Source organism: Penicillium hordei (genome assembly GCF_028827395.1).
Source record: "Penicillium hordei strain IBT 12815 chromosome Unknown utg000001l_segment0_segment0, whole genome shotgun sequence".
Classification (NCBI taxonomy): domain Eukaryota; kingdom Fungi; phylum Ascomycota; class Eurotiomycetes; order Eurotiales; family Aspergillaceae; genus Penicillium; species Penicillium hordei.
In genome coordinates this window covers 3,103,081-3,118,138 of record NW_026623142.1, presented here as the reverse complement: position 1 = coordinate 3,118,138, position 15,058 = coordinate 3,103,081, and the positions used below count along the sequence as shown (strand labels likewise).

The following is a 15,058-nucleotide window of genomic DNA, read 5'->3' as shown; positions in this document are numbered from 1 at the left end:
TTTTTGGAATTCATTGACTAGGCAGAGGATTGGATTGGCATAATCGAACTTTACAAACTCAGAACTTGGTGTAACATATAGAAATAAAGTCTTGATTCATTCTTCGTGTGGTATCGTCATAAGCTACATAACAATCATATCGATCCTTGTCCAACCTTCGGAAGCCATGTAGTGATGCGGTCACTGTAGCCCTGCCGTGCTATTCATCCCACTTACTTCGTAGCTTGGGGGAGGACTTTCATCGGTAAGGGAGTATATATCGTTATCGTTATTCTCATCATCAAATTGTGTCACGATGATTTTTGGTATAGGTCGCTCGGCTTTCACAGGTGATAAGGTCGGAAGCTCAAAGACAGATATGACACTGGTCTCACATGGGAGCGGAAGCTCCGAGATTGCAGAAACGACCGTCGAAACCTCAGATGGAGAGAAAAATACTTTATCATTGCCCAAAGTGGTTGGTAGTGAGCTAAGGTGGTTAAGAACCATCTCGACTTTGCCATGAGAAAGAAGCATGCGGGATTCCTGTCTCAGAGCAACTTCGTAGTGACGACGCTTCCAACTGTTGCGGTCTTGACGGCTGGTTTGTTTAAACTGCTTCACAAAAGCAGCTAAATCATTCGCGGCATCCTCGGCATCCGTGATGGTTGAGTTGATCCACTCAATCTCGATTTCGCCCAGGACTGTCCGTTTGTCATCCCGTAACTGTCTTGTCTGCTTCACCGTGGAATTTACAAGTACAGTTGCCTCATAAAACCCTCTGATTTGCTCCTCGGGAGATAGTGAAGGTCCAGTGACCGAGGCAGAATTGATTCGTTTCACTTTAGTGGAGAGTGATGTGGTATTGGGATTTGGGGATGACTTTGTCGATTCCGAGTTGAGAGCCCGTGAGTAAAATCGTGACTGTGGAGTTGCTTGGTCTTGGGCCTGCCAATCGTGCGCTGAAACATGCTGTGTTGTGTCTTCAATACTAGCGACTCGGTGTAACTGATCTGCTGATCGATTCCATTTTGACACCGATCGATATAGCATTAATTTTGCTGACTGGTGACACCGATCCTTCGAATCATTTAATGTGCCTGCTGATTTATGCCATATTTCCATTGTCGATTGTTGGTAGCGATATTTGGAATTATCCCACATGGCTGTTGAACGACCGATGAACTCCCTTGTCGATCGCTGTAGCTTCCCTGCCCACTGGCCTTTTGGCCGATGTACGAAATCGGTGGGTACCATTTTCGGATAAACACTTTTAGTGCTTGGAAAGTGCTTGGAAAGGGATATTTTTGTCTCGGATGTCTCGGAGAATGGTGGGATCTGAAAGGCAGTTTGAATCCGAATGCGAAAAGTGGAAAAATTCCAAGGTAAATAAGTCTCCCATCTTAGCCCAGCCCTAGGCTAACACAAATCCCTGGGAATTGATGATGGCTTTCTCCCAATCAACTACTCTCAAGCATGTTGGTTGCCAGCAGATTATGGCGATGCTGGAAGGCTGTGTGTTGATAGGCAACGTAGTTAGTACTAGAGTGTTGATCCACGTTCATCATTGGTCAACTTTTTGGGCATTGCTAAATTTGGTTGTGGATGGTGGGGGCCAATCTGCCTGGGGGCTTGTGTTGCCCAATTGGAGGACTTTAAAGATTCAAATGTCAAAGTGTATTGTGGTCAATACGAGGTTGTCTCCCAACCTTTATAGCCCCCTAGGAATCCATGCTTAGCCTTGCCCGGGTGGAGAGGAGCCCAGATTGATTAGGGAGTACAGAGTACCCGTAGACAGAATAAACCTTGGGAAGAAACCCACGTTTTCTTCCAGATGAAATGGGGCCATAACCACGTGGTACCACGTGATATTCCGGCTGATGTCGTCATTTGATATTTCCCCGGATTATCTACGATGGCCCTAATTGATGGAAATTCTTCAGATGAAATACCCTGGAATTAGTCCACAATAAGGTTAATTCCGGCGGGATAGCCCCGGACTACTATATACTCTTTTAAGAAATCAACTTTAATTCTTGACATAATCGACTTATAAAAGGAGGATAATGCTGCTAATGAAGATAGAATACCAATTAGCTCGGGCATACCAACCATGAGAATCCCACAGGTTCTTGCTTTTGCTGCAGCTGTAGCTGCAGTGACAATCCCACGCTCCCAGCATTCTTCCCCTACCTCCCTCACAAATGTGACCATCTTCTCACCACCCTCCGACTACATCGTTCCACGAACGCTTTACCCACGTAACGAGCAGCTGCCCAATGGCGACCTTCTTGCAACATGGGAAAACTACTCCCCAGAACCACCGGCGGTGTACTTCCCCATCTACCGCTCCAAGGACTACGGAAAGACCTGGAAGGAGATCTCCAAGGTCCATGACACTGCCAACGGATACGGCCTGCGTTACCAGCCGTTCCTCTACTCCCTGCCCGAGCGCGTCGGCTCATTTAAAAAGGGCACTCTACTTCTAGCTGGTAGTAGCATTCCTACTGATCTGTCGTCCACGCATATCGATCTGTACGCATCGCAGGACGATGGCGTGAATTGGAAGTTTGTTAGCCATATTGCTGCCGGAGGAGAGGCGCTACCGAACAATGGACTGACTCCTGTATGGGAGCCATTCTTACTCACCCAGTATGTTATTATAATGTGTCTTGAAATAACTTGCTAACTCCCTTCACAGCAAGGGCAAGTTGATTTGCTATTACTCGGATCAGCGGGATAATGCAACCTACGGACAGACAATGGTTCACCAGGTCTCAACTGATCTGAAGAACTGGGGACCTGTTGTAGAGGATGTTACCTATCCGACATATACCGACCGACCCGGCATGCCAGTTGTGACCAAGGTAAGCTACACGGAAGACATCGATTCAATTGCGATTGCTCTTTGCCATGCCCAGATAATGCTAACATTTCCAGCTCCCGAACGGTCAATACTTCTACATTTATGAATACGGCTCTTTCTTCGGTACCTCAAGCTACTCCTTCCCTATCTACTACCGGTTGTCGTCCGACCCCGAAAAGATCGCCTCCGCCCCAGGCCAGCGTCTCGTAGTCTCGAGTGGTACTCAGCCGACATCTTCACCGTACGCCGTGTGGACACCGTACGGTGGAAAAAATGGCACTATCATCGCCAGCTCCGGTACACAGAGTACTTTGTTCATTAACAAAGCTCTTGGCGAAGGAGAGTGGACAGAGATCGCCTCGCCCGAAGAACACGGCTACACACGGTCTCTACGGGTGCTGTCGGAGGATGGAGGTCGATACCTGGTTGTACATTCTGCTGGAGTGCTATCTGGTACCAATAATCGGGTCTCCGCAAGTGTGATGGATTTGAAAGAGGTATTGTAAACTAAAAGACAATTTGTGGCAGCAGACCTCTCATATTAGATGCATCGTTCAATCTCTGTTTATAATCGTTTCATCGTTGGATGTACGTGTCCTTGGTATTTGTTGAGAAGAGATATTGATTTTGGTGAAAGACTAGAGACGTTGTACATATGAATTTACGTGTCACTCTGTGGCCTGTGAATAGTCATTGTTAAACCCACTGATGTACAATCCCGAAAGCTCGCGTTGAACCAAACGCTTACCAGGTACAATAGTGAGCCTGGTCCTATACCTAGCCTACCATCCGATCCTTGAGATTGCGGCTGATTCACCAATTAGTCACGAACATGCGATACCTGGGCACAATGAGTTTCAGGAGTCATCAATTAAAAAGAATACGAGGTGTCTGTTCCAAATCTCAGGATGGCATTCGAGTTGTGAGTCAAAAATGTTCAGTCTCATCTTTTAGGCAACAGCAATCTTCCCCCTTTTCTCATATTTCACCCCACACTAAGCCTCATATCCGCTCATACACATCTCCCAAGATTCCCGACAGACATGTTAGACTGTTCTGTGGAGGAGGATGCCTTTGGGCCAATTGTCGCTCCTTCTTGTCTGCGTGGATTTGACTTCACTCTCTTGTTTGAAGAGGGTATTCTCACACTCGGGCCGATCGGTATTGTTTGTTTAGCAGCATCTATTCGAATTTGGAAGCTTTCGACTGTCCCAGAAAAGGTCAACCGGTCATGGTTGTATGCCACGAAGGAGGTATAGGGCCCTCCAAGCTCCAAGCTCCAAGCATTTGTGCTTCCCCACATTCCTTGCGCTAACCAGCGTGGTGTAGTTATTGTGGCTGTTTTACACAGGATGTCATATGGTCCTACTAGCTCTCTGGTGTCAGCCTACCACATTCAAAACAAAAGCAACTGTGATTACAACTTTTGTGACTGTCATTATTTCCCTTTTTCTGACCTACTTGTCTCATCTTGAGCATCTCCGCTCCATACGCCCATCTACAGTGATCAATGTCTTCCTTGCATTTACCTTGCTCTTCGACCTCGTACGCCTTCGGACTCTGTATTTTATGCCCATTACTCAAACCGTGACCGTTCTTTTTGCTATATCGTGGGTCATCAAAGCGATGATTCTCGGGTTGGAGGCGACAGAAAAGAGATCTTTGCTCAAAAAGAGATATGAAAATAGCCCGATCGAGTCGACCAGTGGCGTGCTGAATCGCGCTATATTTTGGTGGCTGAATGAACTACTTTGGCGCGGGTCAAAAGATATTTTGACAGTTGACAGCCTACCTACTCTCGACAATGATATCAGCGCTGCTTCAAATCCCCAGTCACTCCTTGAAAGATGGGACAAAGGTAAGCTCCCGAGTTACGATCTCCTTTATCATACCACAAATTGATTCAGATCCCTAGCCAACAAGTATCATCAAAATTCACTCTTATGGACCTTCGTATCTCACTACAAATGGGCCTTTCTGGAGGGTGTTTTACCCCGGCTTGCATACACGGGATTTTGCTTTGCCCAGCCATTTCTCGTCGAGCGCGTACTCGATTTTATGACTGAACCAGAGCACGTTAACTCTGCCAACTATGCGCACGGACTTATCGGTGCCTATGCTATTGTGTATCTCGGTATCGCCGTATGTAGCCTTTCGTGGCTTCGTGGAAATTCTACTGATTCTAGTCCATCCATAGATCTCATATGCTGCTTACGAGCACAAGACATACCGCGTTATTACCATGGTCCGAGGAAGTTTAGTCACGCTAATCTTCAACAAAACTCTGCGGATGAGCACAACGGTTATCTCAGATACTGCTGCCATTACGTTGATGAGTACTGATATCGAACGGATCGGAAATGGTCTCGGAGAGATGCACGAGTTATACTCTAACTTTACCGAGGTTGTATTGGCCTTGTGGCTACTAGCACGACTGCTCAATGTAGCGACAATCGCGTCTACTACGGTTGTTGTCGGTACGTCCTCATAACATTCTTCTTTTGAAAGAGCCTTTGGCTGACTTGACCATTATTTAGTATGTTTGGCTGCAGGTGTCCCGCTGGCAGTCGCTTGTGGAAAATCACAAGGCATATGGCTCGAGGCTGTTGAAGAGCGAGTGACTGTTACCTCCAAGGTTCTTGGAGTGATGAAAAACGTCAAGATGGCAGGCTTGACAGAAACCATCTCCAGCAGTCTTCGGGATTTGCGCTCTGCAGAAATCGATGCTTCATTTCCGTTCCGACTCTACGAAACATTGGGGATTACACTAGGTATGTTCGGCTCCAGCTGTGAGGTTTTCGCTAATAATATAGGGTATGCCTCTTCATCCTTGGCCCCAGTGTTTGGATTTGGTGTTTATGTCATTCTTGCCGAAGCAAATGACACAGCTACACTGACAAACGGGCTGGCCTTTTCTGCGCTGACACTCTTTTCGCTGTTGGATCAGCCAATGGGCTCTATTGTGAATGGCTCAGAGGATCTGATGGCCGTGGTCAATTGCTTTCAGCGGATCCAAAAGCACTTGATGGAAGCGGAAAGACTTGACCGCCGATTAAAGCACGATACTCAGGGGTCTCTATCAGTGCAAGGTACTAGTAAAGTGCCTCTAATTGAGACTGATTCCTCAGCCTGGGAACATCATATCGAACCTTGTGCTATCCTTCGAAACCTCTCTGTAGCTTGGTCAATTGACACTGAGCCGGTGCTGAAAGATCTGAACACCAACATCCAAGAGTCTAAGGTTACAATGATTGTTGGGCCTGTTGGCAGTGGCAAGTCTACGTTTTTGAAGATGCTCATGGGGGAGATCCCAGAACATTCTGGCTCAATCTCCACCAGCTTCACTCATGCCGCATATTGTAGTCAGTTGCCATGGATTACATTCGGGACAATTCAAGAAAATATTGTGGGTGCATCGCCATGGGATCGACCCTGGTACGACCAGGTTACGAAGTTATGCGCTTTACAGGCCGATTTCCAACAACTTTCTGCGGGAGATCAGACAAAAGTCGGCGTTCGGGGTTCTCGACTCAGTGGTGGACAGCAAATGCGCGTGGTATGTAAATCTAACCCTGTGCATGAGAAGACTTGGAATAACACAAGGTTCCCTAGGCGCTTGCGCGGGCCCTATACTCGAAAGAGCCAGTTCTTATTTTAGACGACGCCCTAACGGGCCTTGACCGAGAAACTGAGAAGGTAATTCTAGATAATTTGTTTGCTGAACATGGTTCCATCAAGCATTCTCGGCAAACAGTGATTATGGCAACAAACTCAGGTATGTATATGCCCTGTATCTGTGCAAGTCATTCAATAACATGATCATCACAGCGCATCATCTTCACTATGCCGATGATATCATCGCGCTAGATAAGGAAGGGCGAATTATCCAACACGGGTCATATAGTGATCTCACCAGTACCGGTGGTGATATTAGAATGCTTTCCAATGGTGTTGACCAAGTCAACACTTCCAAACCCCCCAATTTTGCTTTGGACGACGAAGCATTGCGGGAATTGGACTTGGATGACCAACACACGGATTTAAGTCGACGAACTGGCGACTGGACTGTCTATCGCTTCTATTTCCAGAACATTGGTTGGCCTCTTCTATCGCTCTTCCTTGCATGCTGTGTTCTCTTTATTCTCGGTCTCAGCTTTCCTCGTCAGTTTCAAAAATCCTACCTGGGCATCTTGTTCCACACCTAACATTCTACACAGAAATATGGTTGCAGTGGTGGACCCGTGCCAATGAACAGCACCCCAATGAACATGTTCATTACTGGTTAGGTGTATATGCTGCACTTGGTTTCTTCTCACTTCTAACTACCTTTATTGGCACTTGGTATGATGGCAATGTTTTTTTATCGACTTTGGAAGTGTTCTTCTATGACTAACTTTGTATAGGATCCTCATCATGATCATACAGCCCCGAACAGCCCGTCGGTTCCACGAGATTCTTTTGAGTACCACAATGAGGTAAGAACGTAAAATAGCAATTGCTGGGTGTTACTTATTTTGACCTTTGATTTAGAGCCACGACCTCTTTTCTTACCTCCACGGATATTGGAAGCACCACAAACAGGTCGGCATGCTATTCTTTCTTAAAATAATCTCCTTTTATTGACCCGGTTCCTTGTTTACAGATTTAGCCAAGATCTGGAGCTCATTGACGACGAGCTTCCTTCAGCCTTGGAGCTAACAGTCAATGCTGCGCTAAGCTGTGTTGTAGAAGGATTTCTAGTCTTTGTTGGCTCTTCTTACGTTACAGCAGCAGTGATCCCAGTCTGCGTCCTGGTGATATATTACGTGGCAAGATTCTACGTCCAAACCTCTCGCCAAATGCGTCTGCTAGACATTGAAGCCAAAGCACCTTTATTCTCGCAATTCTTAGAAGCCCTCAATGGCCTCTCTAGCATTCGAGCCTATGGCTGGACAGAGGATTACCGCCGCCGCAATCAAATTGCCCTCGACGCTTCCCAGCGCCCATCTTATTTGCTTTATTGCATTCAGCGCTGGATTGGTCTTGTGCTAGATTTGATAGTGGCATGTATCGCTGTTATCGTCATCACTGTTGCAATCTCGATGAAGGGTAGCCCTTCCATGAACTTATTGGGTATCGCACTATTCAACATTGTCAATTTCAGTGGCACCCTTCAGACGCTTGTTACATACTGGATTGGATTGGAAACCTCCATTGGGGCGGTTTCTAGAATTCGCTCATATGTGCTACAAGCCACTACCGAGGATCTAGTTTCCGAAACAGAGGCTGTTCCGGAGGACTGGCCTCAGCAGGGTGGGATTGATATAGCCGGCCTTTCAGCATCTTACGAGTATGTTCTTGAGTGTTTCTTGGGCTTCTTAGGATACATGCTAAACAGTCTTTTAGTGCCTCTTCGGAGCCTGTTCTTATGGGAATTGATCTCAAAATTCGCCCCGGCGAAAAGATTGCTCTCTGTGGCAGGACTGGCAGGTTTGTGTTGTCCCACATCAGGTTGCGTCAGCACTCACTGATTTATATTTTAGTGGGAAATCATCCCTTGTTTCGGCAATTCTACGAATACTAGAGCTAAATAGCGGTACAATCCTAATTGACGGCATAGATATTTCAAAGGTCTCCAGAGCACACGTTCGGTCCAGGATCAACACCATTCCGCAACAGCCCTTTTTCCTCCATGGCACGGTACGGCTCAATGCAAATCCCGACGAAAATGCAACTGATGAAACAATCATTGCATCCCTACAAGCAGTCAATCTATGGTCTTACATTCAACTCAAAGGAGGGCTGGATATCGATATGTCTGATGATTTACTATCTCATGGGCAGAAACAGCTCTTCTGCCTCGCAAGAGCACTTTGCAAATCCAGCAATATTATTATCATGGACGAGGCTACTAGCAGGTATGTGGAAAAAGCAACGTATATACAGCCTTTTGCTAAGAGATCTTGCAGTGTGGACTCGGACACAGATACGCTCATGCAAACCGTCATTCGAACGCACTTCAAAAATCAAACTGTCATCGCTATTGCGCACAAACTGCATACAGTCCTAGATTTTGACAAAGTTGCTCTCATTGAAAACGGCAAAATTGTGGAGTTCGATACACCCAAAGCGCTTTTGTCAAAAGAGGGATCGGGTTTTAGGACTTTGTTGGAGGCTTTTCATGACAGTTCTAGAGAATAGACATGGGATGGTCCTTTGCATCTGATTTGGGGCCAGAGATGATTTCACTAAGTTTCAAACCAAAAGCAACCGAGTTATATATCAACAAGAATTCAAAGCCTAGATGCTGTGCCTCATATCTCGCATTGACTTTGGCTTTAACTTGGGCTGCTCTAACGAAGTTGAGAACTCCGCTTCAACCCCAAGGTTCCACCATTTGTGGCTAGTCGCAGCATGGGCGAAAATATTTGCCAGCATCGAGACAATCTCTTGCGCATTGTGCACCCAGTGGTAGGCCTTCGCGGTCCACTAGAAAATGTATTAGTAGTGTTATAGCAAGATTCACGGAAATTTCTCACCTCGCCATTTGGACGAATCCGGATGAACACCCACTCGAAACTGTCTGTTGCAATTCCATACACTGACGTGTCTATAACCTTAGCCCGCTTCCTCGTTTCATGGACCATCGCTATTCATATTAGCACAATGTCACGTATCATGTAAATAAAAACCACTTACCCATGTAGGCGAGACATTTAAATACGCCACGCTTGATCAAGTCTGGCTGGCTCGCCTCGATCGTGGTCATATTAGTGGAATAGTCATCAGGCATGCCATACCAAAGCGAGTAGTCAACGATACCGGAGAGTCTCACCCGTCGATTATCGCTTTTCCAAATGAATTCTATCTCGCGATCAAATTTCAGGTGAACAAACTTGGGTGACGTGGAGGAGACAACGGGTGTACGGGGCTTTGCAGGAAGCTCACGCTTCATCTTAGCCAGAGTTGTCAGGATAATCACACTAATACGAGATCGTATCAAGGTCTCGTTTATTGGTGAGCCACTGGTTGCCATGCCATAGTCTACGAGGGTAGAATCTATAAAAGTTAGTGTATACACCTATTCATATCAATAATCTAACTTACTCAGGTGAGGAGGGAGAGAAAGCTTTTCAGTCTTGCGAGGAGAAAATTCAAACTCGGTGGGCAGACAGTGAGTGAGGTTAAAGTGATGGGGAATCTCACTCGGTTCGAGGTCGGTAATGGCGACTGTAGGCATCTTTTCCGATTTCTTGTGCATGGCACGTACCCTGTTTTCGAGAACTTTGTGCTTTGACTTTCGAGATTCGACGATTTTCTCCATGGTTAGAAAAGAAGGAATTTAACGGGCTGCGAGGTGAAAAAAAGAAAAGATGTGTAAGTCAGAGTAAAGAGCTCAATATGGGAAGATGGGAGGTTTTAATCTGGTAGGTGCGACTTACTTCCTTAAAAGGCTTAGTACATTGGTACCTAGGTAGTATCCATGGATTGATTACTAAGTTTCATTGGATGTATTTCTAGATGTCTCTCTAGATGTCTTCATACCTTGTTATAACTAGAGATCTATAAGAATATACCTACAAGGGGTATGAAGTCCGACACTTAATGGATGGCTTCCGACGTCAGGTTTCAAGGTTGAAGGCCGTTTCCAGAAAAGGAAAAAGCACATAATATTGAGTCATGTGAGCACCTCTATCTCTCTTCTCTATACCTTCTCTATACCTTCTCTTCTGTTTGCCCCCTACACCCTACACCTACACACTCTCTCTACTCCTCAATTACTCGGCTTTATTCGGCTTTACTTTCTTGTCACTCAGTTGAAAACACTCTACTCAATTCATTTACAATGATTGAAGACTGTGCAATGATCAAGGCAACTAAGGAATACCAAGGTGTCGTAGAGGCCTTTGGCCTCTCGCCGACTAGGTGGTGGGATAAGAGGCAACTCAACGCAAGAAACACCTGGAACATCCCAGATCATCTCGGTGAGTTGCGGTTGTTAATCTATCTGGTTTGTATATTATTTACTAACGACCGATTAGTGTGCTTGTGGGACGATCTTGAGCTAGTCACCGCTCGGGACAGTAGTACGCATCCGCTGTTCCCAATGAGAATAGAATCACTTCTCCTCGCTCTGCTTGCAGACAAGATCAAGAAAGAGTCCCTTGATCCCCATGGGCCCCTAAACTCACCCCACTGGAGCTTTCGAAAGCGGATATTCACGCTAGGAATAGAAAACGACAAAGGTATAGCCCCAGAGAACATCATTGACTACGTTTTGTGGTATGGCCACTGCTGGGAGCTGGAAACAAACATGATTGTTATGAAGTCTAAAAGTCCGGTGCTTCGGGGTTGGACTCTGCTTCAAAACATGGCGAGTATTCACCATGCTCGTAAGCTCGCAGAAAGGGACGCAGTCATCTACGGTGTCATAACTGACGGGTCAAAATGGGTATTCATACAACTTACCAATAAAAGTCGGGTAGGTAACTTTGGAAGCCCCGTTGTGTTTGAGGGAAGCTTGAGAAATTTTGTCACTAACACCTCTTTTTCAGTATACAATCAGGATATTCTCCTGGGACGACGAGCAGCGCCAGATTATTGGCCAGGTCCAGGATATAATCGACCAGGCAGTTGCTCGTCACAGAAAGATTCTGTCGCGCTCTTCTCTGCCTACGCCTACTGTTCATCAAATTAGTGAATGTCAAATCAGAGAGCTGCCTGCTCCATTCGATAGCTCTGATGATGAGAGTTCCCGTGTAACTGAGCAGAATGCCTATCATACGGCCACAGTGGAGGAGAGAGGCTATAATACGGATATAGGACCCTGGGTTTGGTGAATTGCTGGAAATCCATGTGTTGTAACTATGTATGGTGGACACTTTGGATAGTAGTAATGGTTGAAGTCTCTCATATTCTCGTGGTCTCTCCATAGAGACCTCCCAAGGTTTTCTTCCTCCCCTCTTTCACGGTTTTAGAATTTTTAATACAATTGTATTGCTTCATGCTTATAATCTCATCTACTATTCTAGAGAATACGACTAATGACGTATATGCTGATGGCATCTCTCCTATTCAAGATCCCAGCTGCGTATGCAGCTCCAATCTCTCCAAGCAAACTTCTAATGACGACACCAAAATGTAGTCCCGCTACCTGTAAAAAATCCACAAGTGCAATTTGTATAGCTGTACAGAGTGAGCCAGCAAATTTATGCTTGGGTTATGCACTCTTTGGATTTAATTACACTACAACTTTGCCACTAGGCCAAAAAGGTGCACGCCCTTAGTAAGGATACCCGGTGTCTCTTTGCCAGCCGATTAATCCAATCACATGATGCCTATACCCACTTCGAGGCACCTAGGTTAACAGTATTCCTCATTTCTGTCTTTCACTCAACACATAACACCCGTCTAGATGTCCGTTGCAACACTTCCCACCGAGCTCGTTTGTGATATCTGCAGCAATCTGGAGCTACGCGACTGGATCGCTTTTCGAACCACCTGCCTTGCAGTGTACACGAAGTCGCTTGATGCTTTCGCGGACCGGTATTGCAAGAGTATCGGCCTGATCCTCACCAGTCACAGTCTTGGTCGATTGGAAGAGCTCGCTGCAAACTATAGCTTCCGAACACGAGTTCAAGAGCTATGGGTTGCACCGTCTTTATTCGGGGGCTTTTATGAGATGGATGTTGATTCCTTCAAGTCCTGCATCACTTCACATAGAGACAGGCCATCTAAGTCTGTCGCCCAGATCAAATCTCAGCACACTGCGTATCAGGCTGTAGTGGAGGATCATCTCAGTATCATCCAATCCGGTACTCTTAACAACGTCCTCGATAAATGTATGGCAAAATTTAAGAACCTCACCGTTATTAGAATGCAACTCAAGGACTCGAGCTTTTTCTGGAATTCAAATCCGATTGCAAAGGATGAGGTCCAGTTTCTCGGATGGCGCCGGGTGAAACGCCAGCTTGGATTCAACCCATTCGGATTGAACGTCCGAAAACCCATACACAACCTGTGGAAGAGCAGAGCGAAGGACCATGCTATAACTTTTGCAGCTCTCCTAGAGGCAGCGGTTGCCTCTAACAGGAAACTCAAGAAGTTAGACACATGCAATGGTGACCATTGTGCTCTGCCACCTTCGGATCTTACACTCAAACTCACGCACAAATCCCCGCTTTCCTCCCTGGAAGGATTAGAGTATCTGCACCTCTGCATTTGCGTCTGGGAAGTACAATCAGATGATTCTACACTCAGATATCTCACCGATATCCCTATAATTGCTGCACCAAGTCTCAAGGTCCTAACATTCTCACAATGGGACCGGAACGGTGCAATGAGCCCTCAGTATTTTATCGACCTCTCCCAGCGTCTCAACTTTACCCAGCTAGTGGAACTTAATCTCTATTGGATTGAAGTCACATATGATACCTTCGAGGCATTTTTGCGCTCCACAGTGCCGACTTTGAGGATTCTTGCCCTACAGTCCTTGAATTTGAGGGGTGCGGCCCCAATGGACACCGACAGTGGCCATAATCTGTCAAAGTGGGACTCCCCAGAGATAAATGAGGAGAGCAGTGCTGCTTGGCGACAGGTTTGGGATTTTCTCGGAGACAGATTCTCGCTACGGTCTCTTTCCTTGAAACATCTCGGTTATCGAGGTCATCGTCTGCATTTGCGCGATAATTTGAGCAAGCTGAGTGGATCTACCGAGCCGAATGGGCCGGTGGTTGCTGTCTTCGACGCTGAGAGAGCTGGCGTTTCCTTTAAGGAATGGGTCACTCAGCTACAGACAGGGCCACCACGGGGACCGCGGATGCGTTATGATAGCTTGCCAGGGAAAGATTATACCGCGCAAATGGTTTAACGTCTATCTAGTTACATGAAATTCTTACTGGCAGTTGCCGAATTGTAACATATCAAGCATAGAATTAGTGGTTCTAAACTGTAAGCACAACCTTCCCTCGACCGTCAAACCGACCATTAGCATAATCATAAGCCTCATTCACTCGGTCAATCCCAAAACTAGCAGCAACAAACGACCGCAACTCCCCCCTCGCCGTCAACTCACTCAGTGCACGCAACACCTTCCCACTTCCCTCAACAATAAAAAACAACGCCTTGATCCCATCCCTCCTCAACCCACGCTTCGCATGAACATCAACAAAATCAAAGCTCGCCGAATCAACAGATATCAAAGCACCTCCCTCCTTCACAAGCCCCCAACATCCCTCCAAAACCCCCCCACCAACCGAATCAACAATAGCATCAAACCGACCCTCCTGGCCACTTTCCAAATCCGCATACTCAACAACCTCGTCAGCCCCCAACTCCCTCAAAAACGTCCCATTCCTCGCAACAGACCCACTAGCCGCAACAACATGCAACCCAGCACGCGCAGCAAGCTGCACGAGGAAAACCCCAACTCCGCCCGCAGCACCAGTAACAAGCACACGCTTTCCCAGCTGACCAGCCTGCTGATAATTGTTCCCCTGTTGATGCTGCGGTTCCGACTGCACACTTCCGCCCAAAAGCGGAGGCTGAAGACCCGCATGCACAAAGAGTGCCTCGTACGCCGTCTGCGCGCTAAGCGGTAATGCCGCGGCCTCTTCCCACCCGAGACTCGCTGGTTTCACTGCGACTTCATCGGTAGTGACGAGCGCGTACGACGCCCATGTTGAGCCGTGGTCTGCGGATGTCATGCCGAAGACGGCGGTGCCGGGTTTCAGGGTTGTTGTTGAACCTGGGGAGACTGATGCTACTGTGCCTGAGAAATCGTGGCCTGGGATTGTGTATGGCTGGTAGTATGTCTCGGGCCATGTCAGCATGTCACGGATTATGGTTGTTGCTTTGATTTGGATTAAGAGCTGGTTTGGGGCTGTCGGAGTTGGGATGGGGATTTTGTCATTGTGGAGAGCTGTTGTTGGCGCGGGGTTGGTTGGGGAATAAGGTGTTGCAGATGGTGGTGCTGGATGGACACGGATGGCTTGCATTTTATGAGTTTGTCGGTGTATGAATTTGTTTTAAGAGGTAAGATTGAGGGGTTGGTTGAATGGATGTACGGCTTTTATGTCCTCGGAGTTATGGTTCTGCAGATAGGCTATTGCCTAGCGGCTGTACCCGCTCGATCACGACATCGGGAGTACAATTTTATGCTTATATAAACACAATGAATAAAAAATACTAATTGGTTTCATTAACTATCAAGTAGTCACAAGAGGCATGCCTTGA

General features: G+C 46.6%; 7 protein-coding genes across 7 annotated transcripts; 4 read left to right on the top strand and 3 right to left on the bottom strand.

Moving 5' to 3' along the window:
* Positions 1 to 180: 180 nt before the first annotated feature.
* Positions 181 to 1,236, bottom strand: N7537_001181 (uncharacterized protein; the record flags this gene model as incomplete). Its single annotated transcript, XM_056892239.1, has 1 exon — positions 181 to 1,236. One exon carries the CDS (start codon positions 1,234 to 1,236, stop codon positions 181 to 183), a length of 1,056 nt encoding a protein of 351 aa, XP_056757234.1.
* Positions 1,237 to 2,092: 856 nt separating this feature from the next.
* N7537_001180 (sialidase family protein) lies at positions 2,093 to 3,351 on the top strand (the record flags this gene model as incomplete). The annotated part of the gene is made up of 3 exons (XM_056892238.1): positions 2,093 to 2,631; positions 2,681 to 2,846; positions 2,920 to 3,351. 3 exons carry the CDS (start codon positions 2,093 to 2,095, stop codon positions 3,349 to 3,351), a joined length of 1,137 nt encoding a protein of 378 aa, XP_056757233.1.
* A 537-nt stretch (positions 3,352 to 3,888) lies between these two features.
* On the top strand, positions 3,889 to 9,025 carry N7537_001179 (uncharacterized protein; the record flags this gene model as incomplete). Its single annotated transcript, XM_056892237.1, has 15 exons — positions 3,889 to 4,098; positions 4,232 to 4,703; positions 4,761 to 4,987; positions 5,043 to 5,322; positions 5,383 to 5,616; positions 5,659 to 6,401; positions 6,458 to 6,620; positions 6,674 to 7,006; positions 7,063 to 7,186; positions 7,249 to 7,320; positions 7,376 to 7,426; positions 7,488 to 8,174; positions 8,231 to 8,314; positions 8,368 to 8,742; positions 8,794 to 9,025. 15 exons carry the CDS (start codon positions 3,889 to 3,891, stop codon positions 9,023 to 9,025), a joined length of 4,287 nt encoding a protein of 1,428 aa, XP_056757232.1.
* Positions 9,026 to 9,124: 99 nt separating this feature from the next.
* Positions 9,125 to 10,148, bottom strand: N7537_001178 (uncharacterized protein; the record flags this gene model as incomplete). Its single annotated transcript, XM_056892236.1, has 4 exons — positions 9,125 to 9,313; positions 9,364 to 9,473; positions 9,524 to 9,883; positions 9,932 to 10,148. The coding sequence occupies 4 exons, from the start codon at positions 10,146 to 10,148 to the stop codon at positions 9,125 to 9,127; spliced, it is 876 nt and encodes a 291-aa protein (XP_056757231.1).
* A 522-nt stretch (positions 10,149 to 10,670) lies between these two features.
* N7537_001177 (uncharacterized protein) lies at positions 10,671 to 11,664 on the top strand (the record flags this gene model as incomplete). Its single annotated transcript, XM_056892235.1, has 3 exons — positions 10,671 to 10,809; positions 10,867 to 11,306; positions 11,380 to 11,664. 3 exons carry the CDS (start codon positions 10,671 to 10,673, stop codon positions 11,662 to 11,664), a joined length of 864 nt encoding a protein of 287 aa, XP_056757230.1.
* Positions 11,665 to 12,239: 575 nt separating this feature from the next.
* On the top strand, positions 12,240 to 13,694 carry N7537_001176 (uncharacterized protein; the record flags this gene model as incomplete). Its single annotated transcript, XM_056892234.1, has 1 exon — positions 12,240 to 13,694. One exon carries the CDS (start codon positions 12,240 to 12,242, stop codon positions 13,692 to 13,694), a length of 1,455 nt encoding a protein of 484 aa, XP_056757229.1.
* A 73-nt stretch (positions 13,695 to 13,767) lies between these two features.
* On the bottom strand, positions 13,768 to 14,820 carry N7537_001175 (NADP-dependent oxidoreductase; the record flags this gene model as incomplete). The annotated part of the gene is made up of 1 exon (XM_056892233.1): positions 13,768 to 14,820. One exon carries the CDS (start codon positions 14,818 to 14,820, stop codon positions 13,768 to 13,770), a length of 1,053 nt encoding a protein of 350 aa, XP_056757228.1.
* Between the last annotated feature and the right edge of the window lie 238 nt (positions 14,821 to 15,058).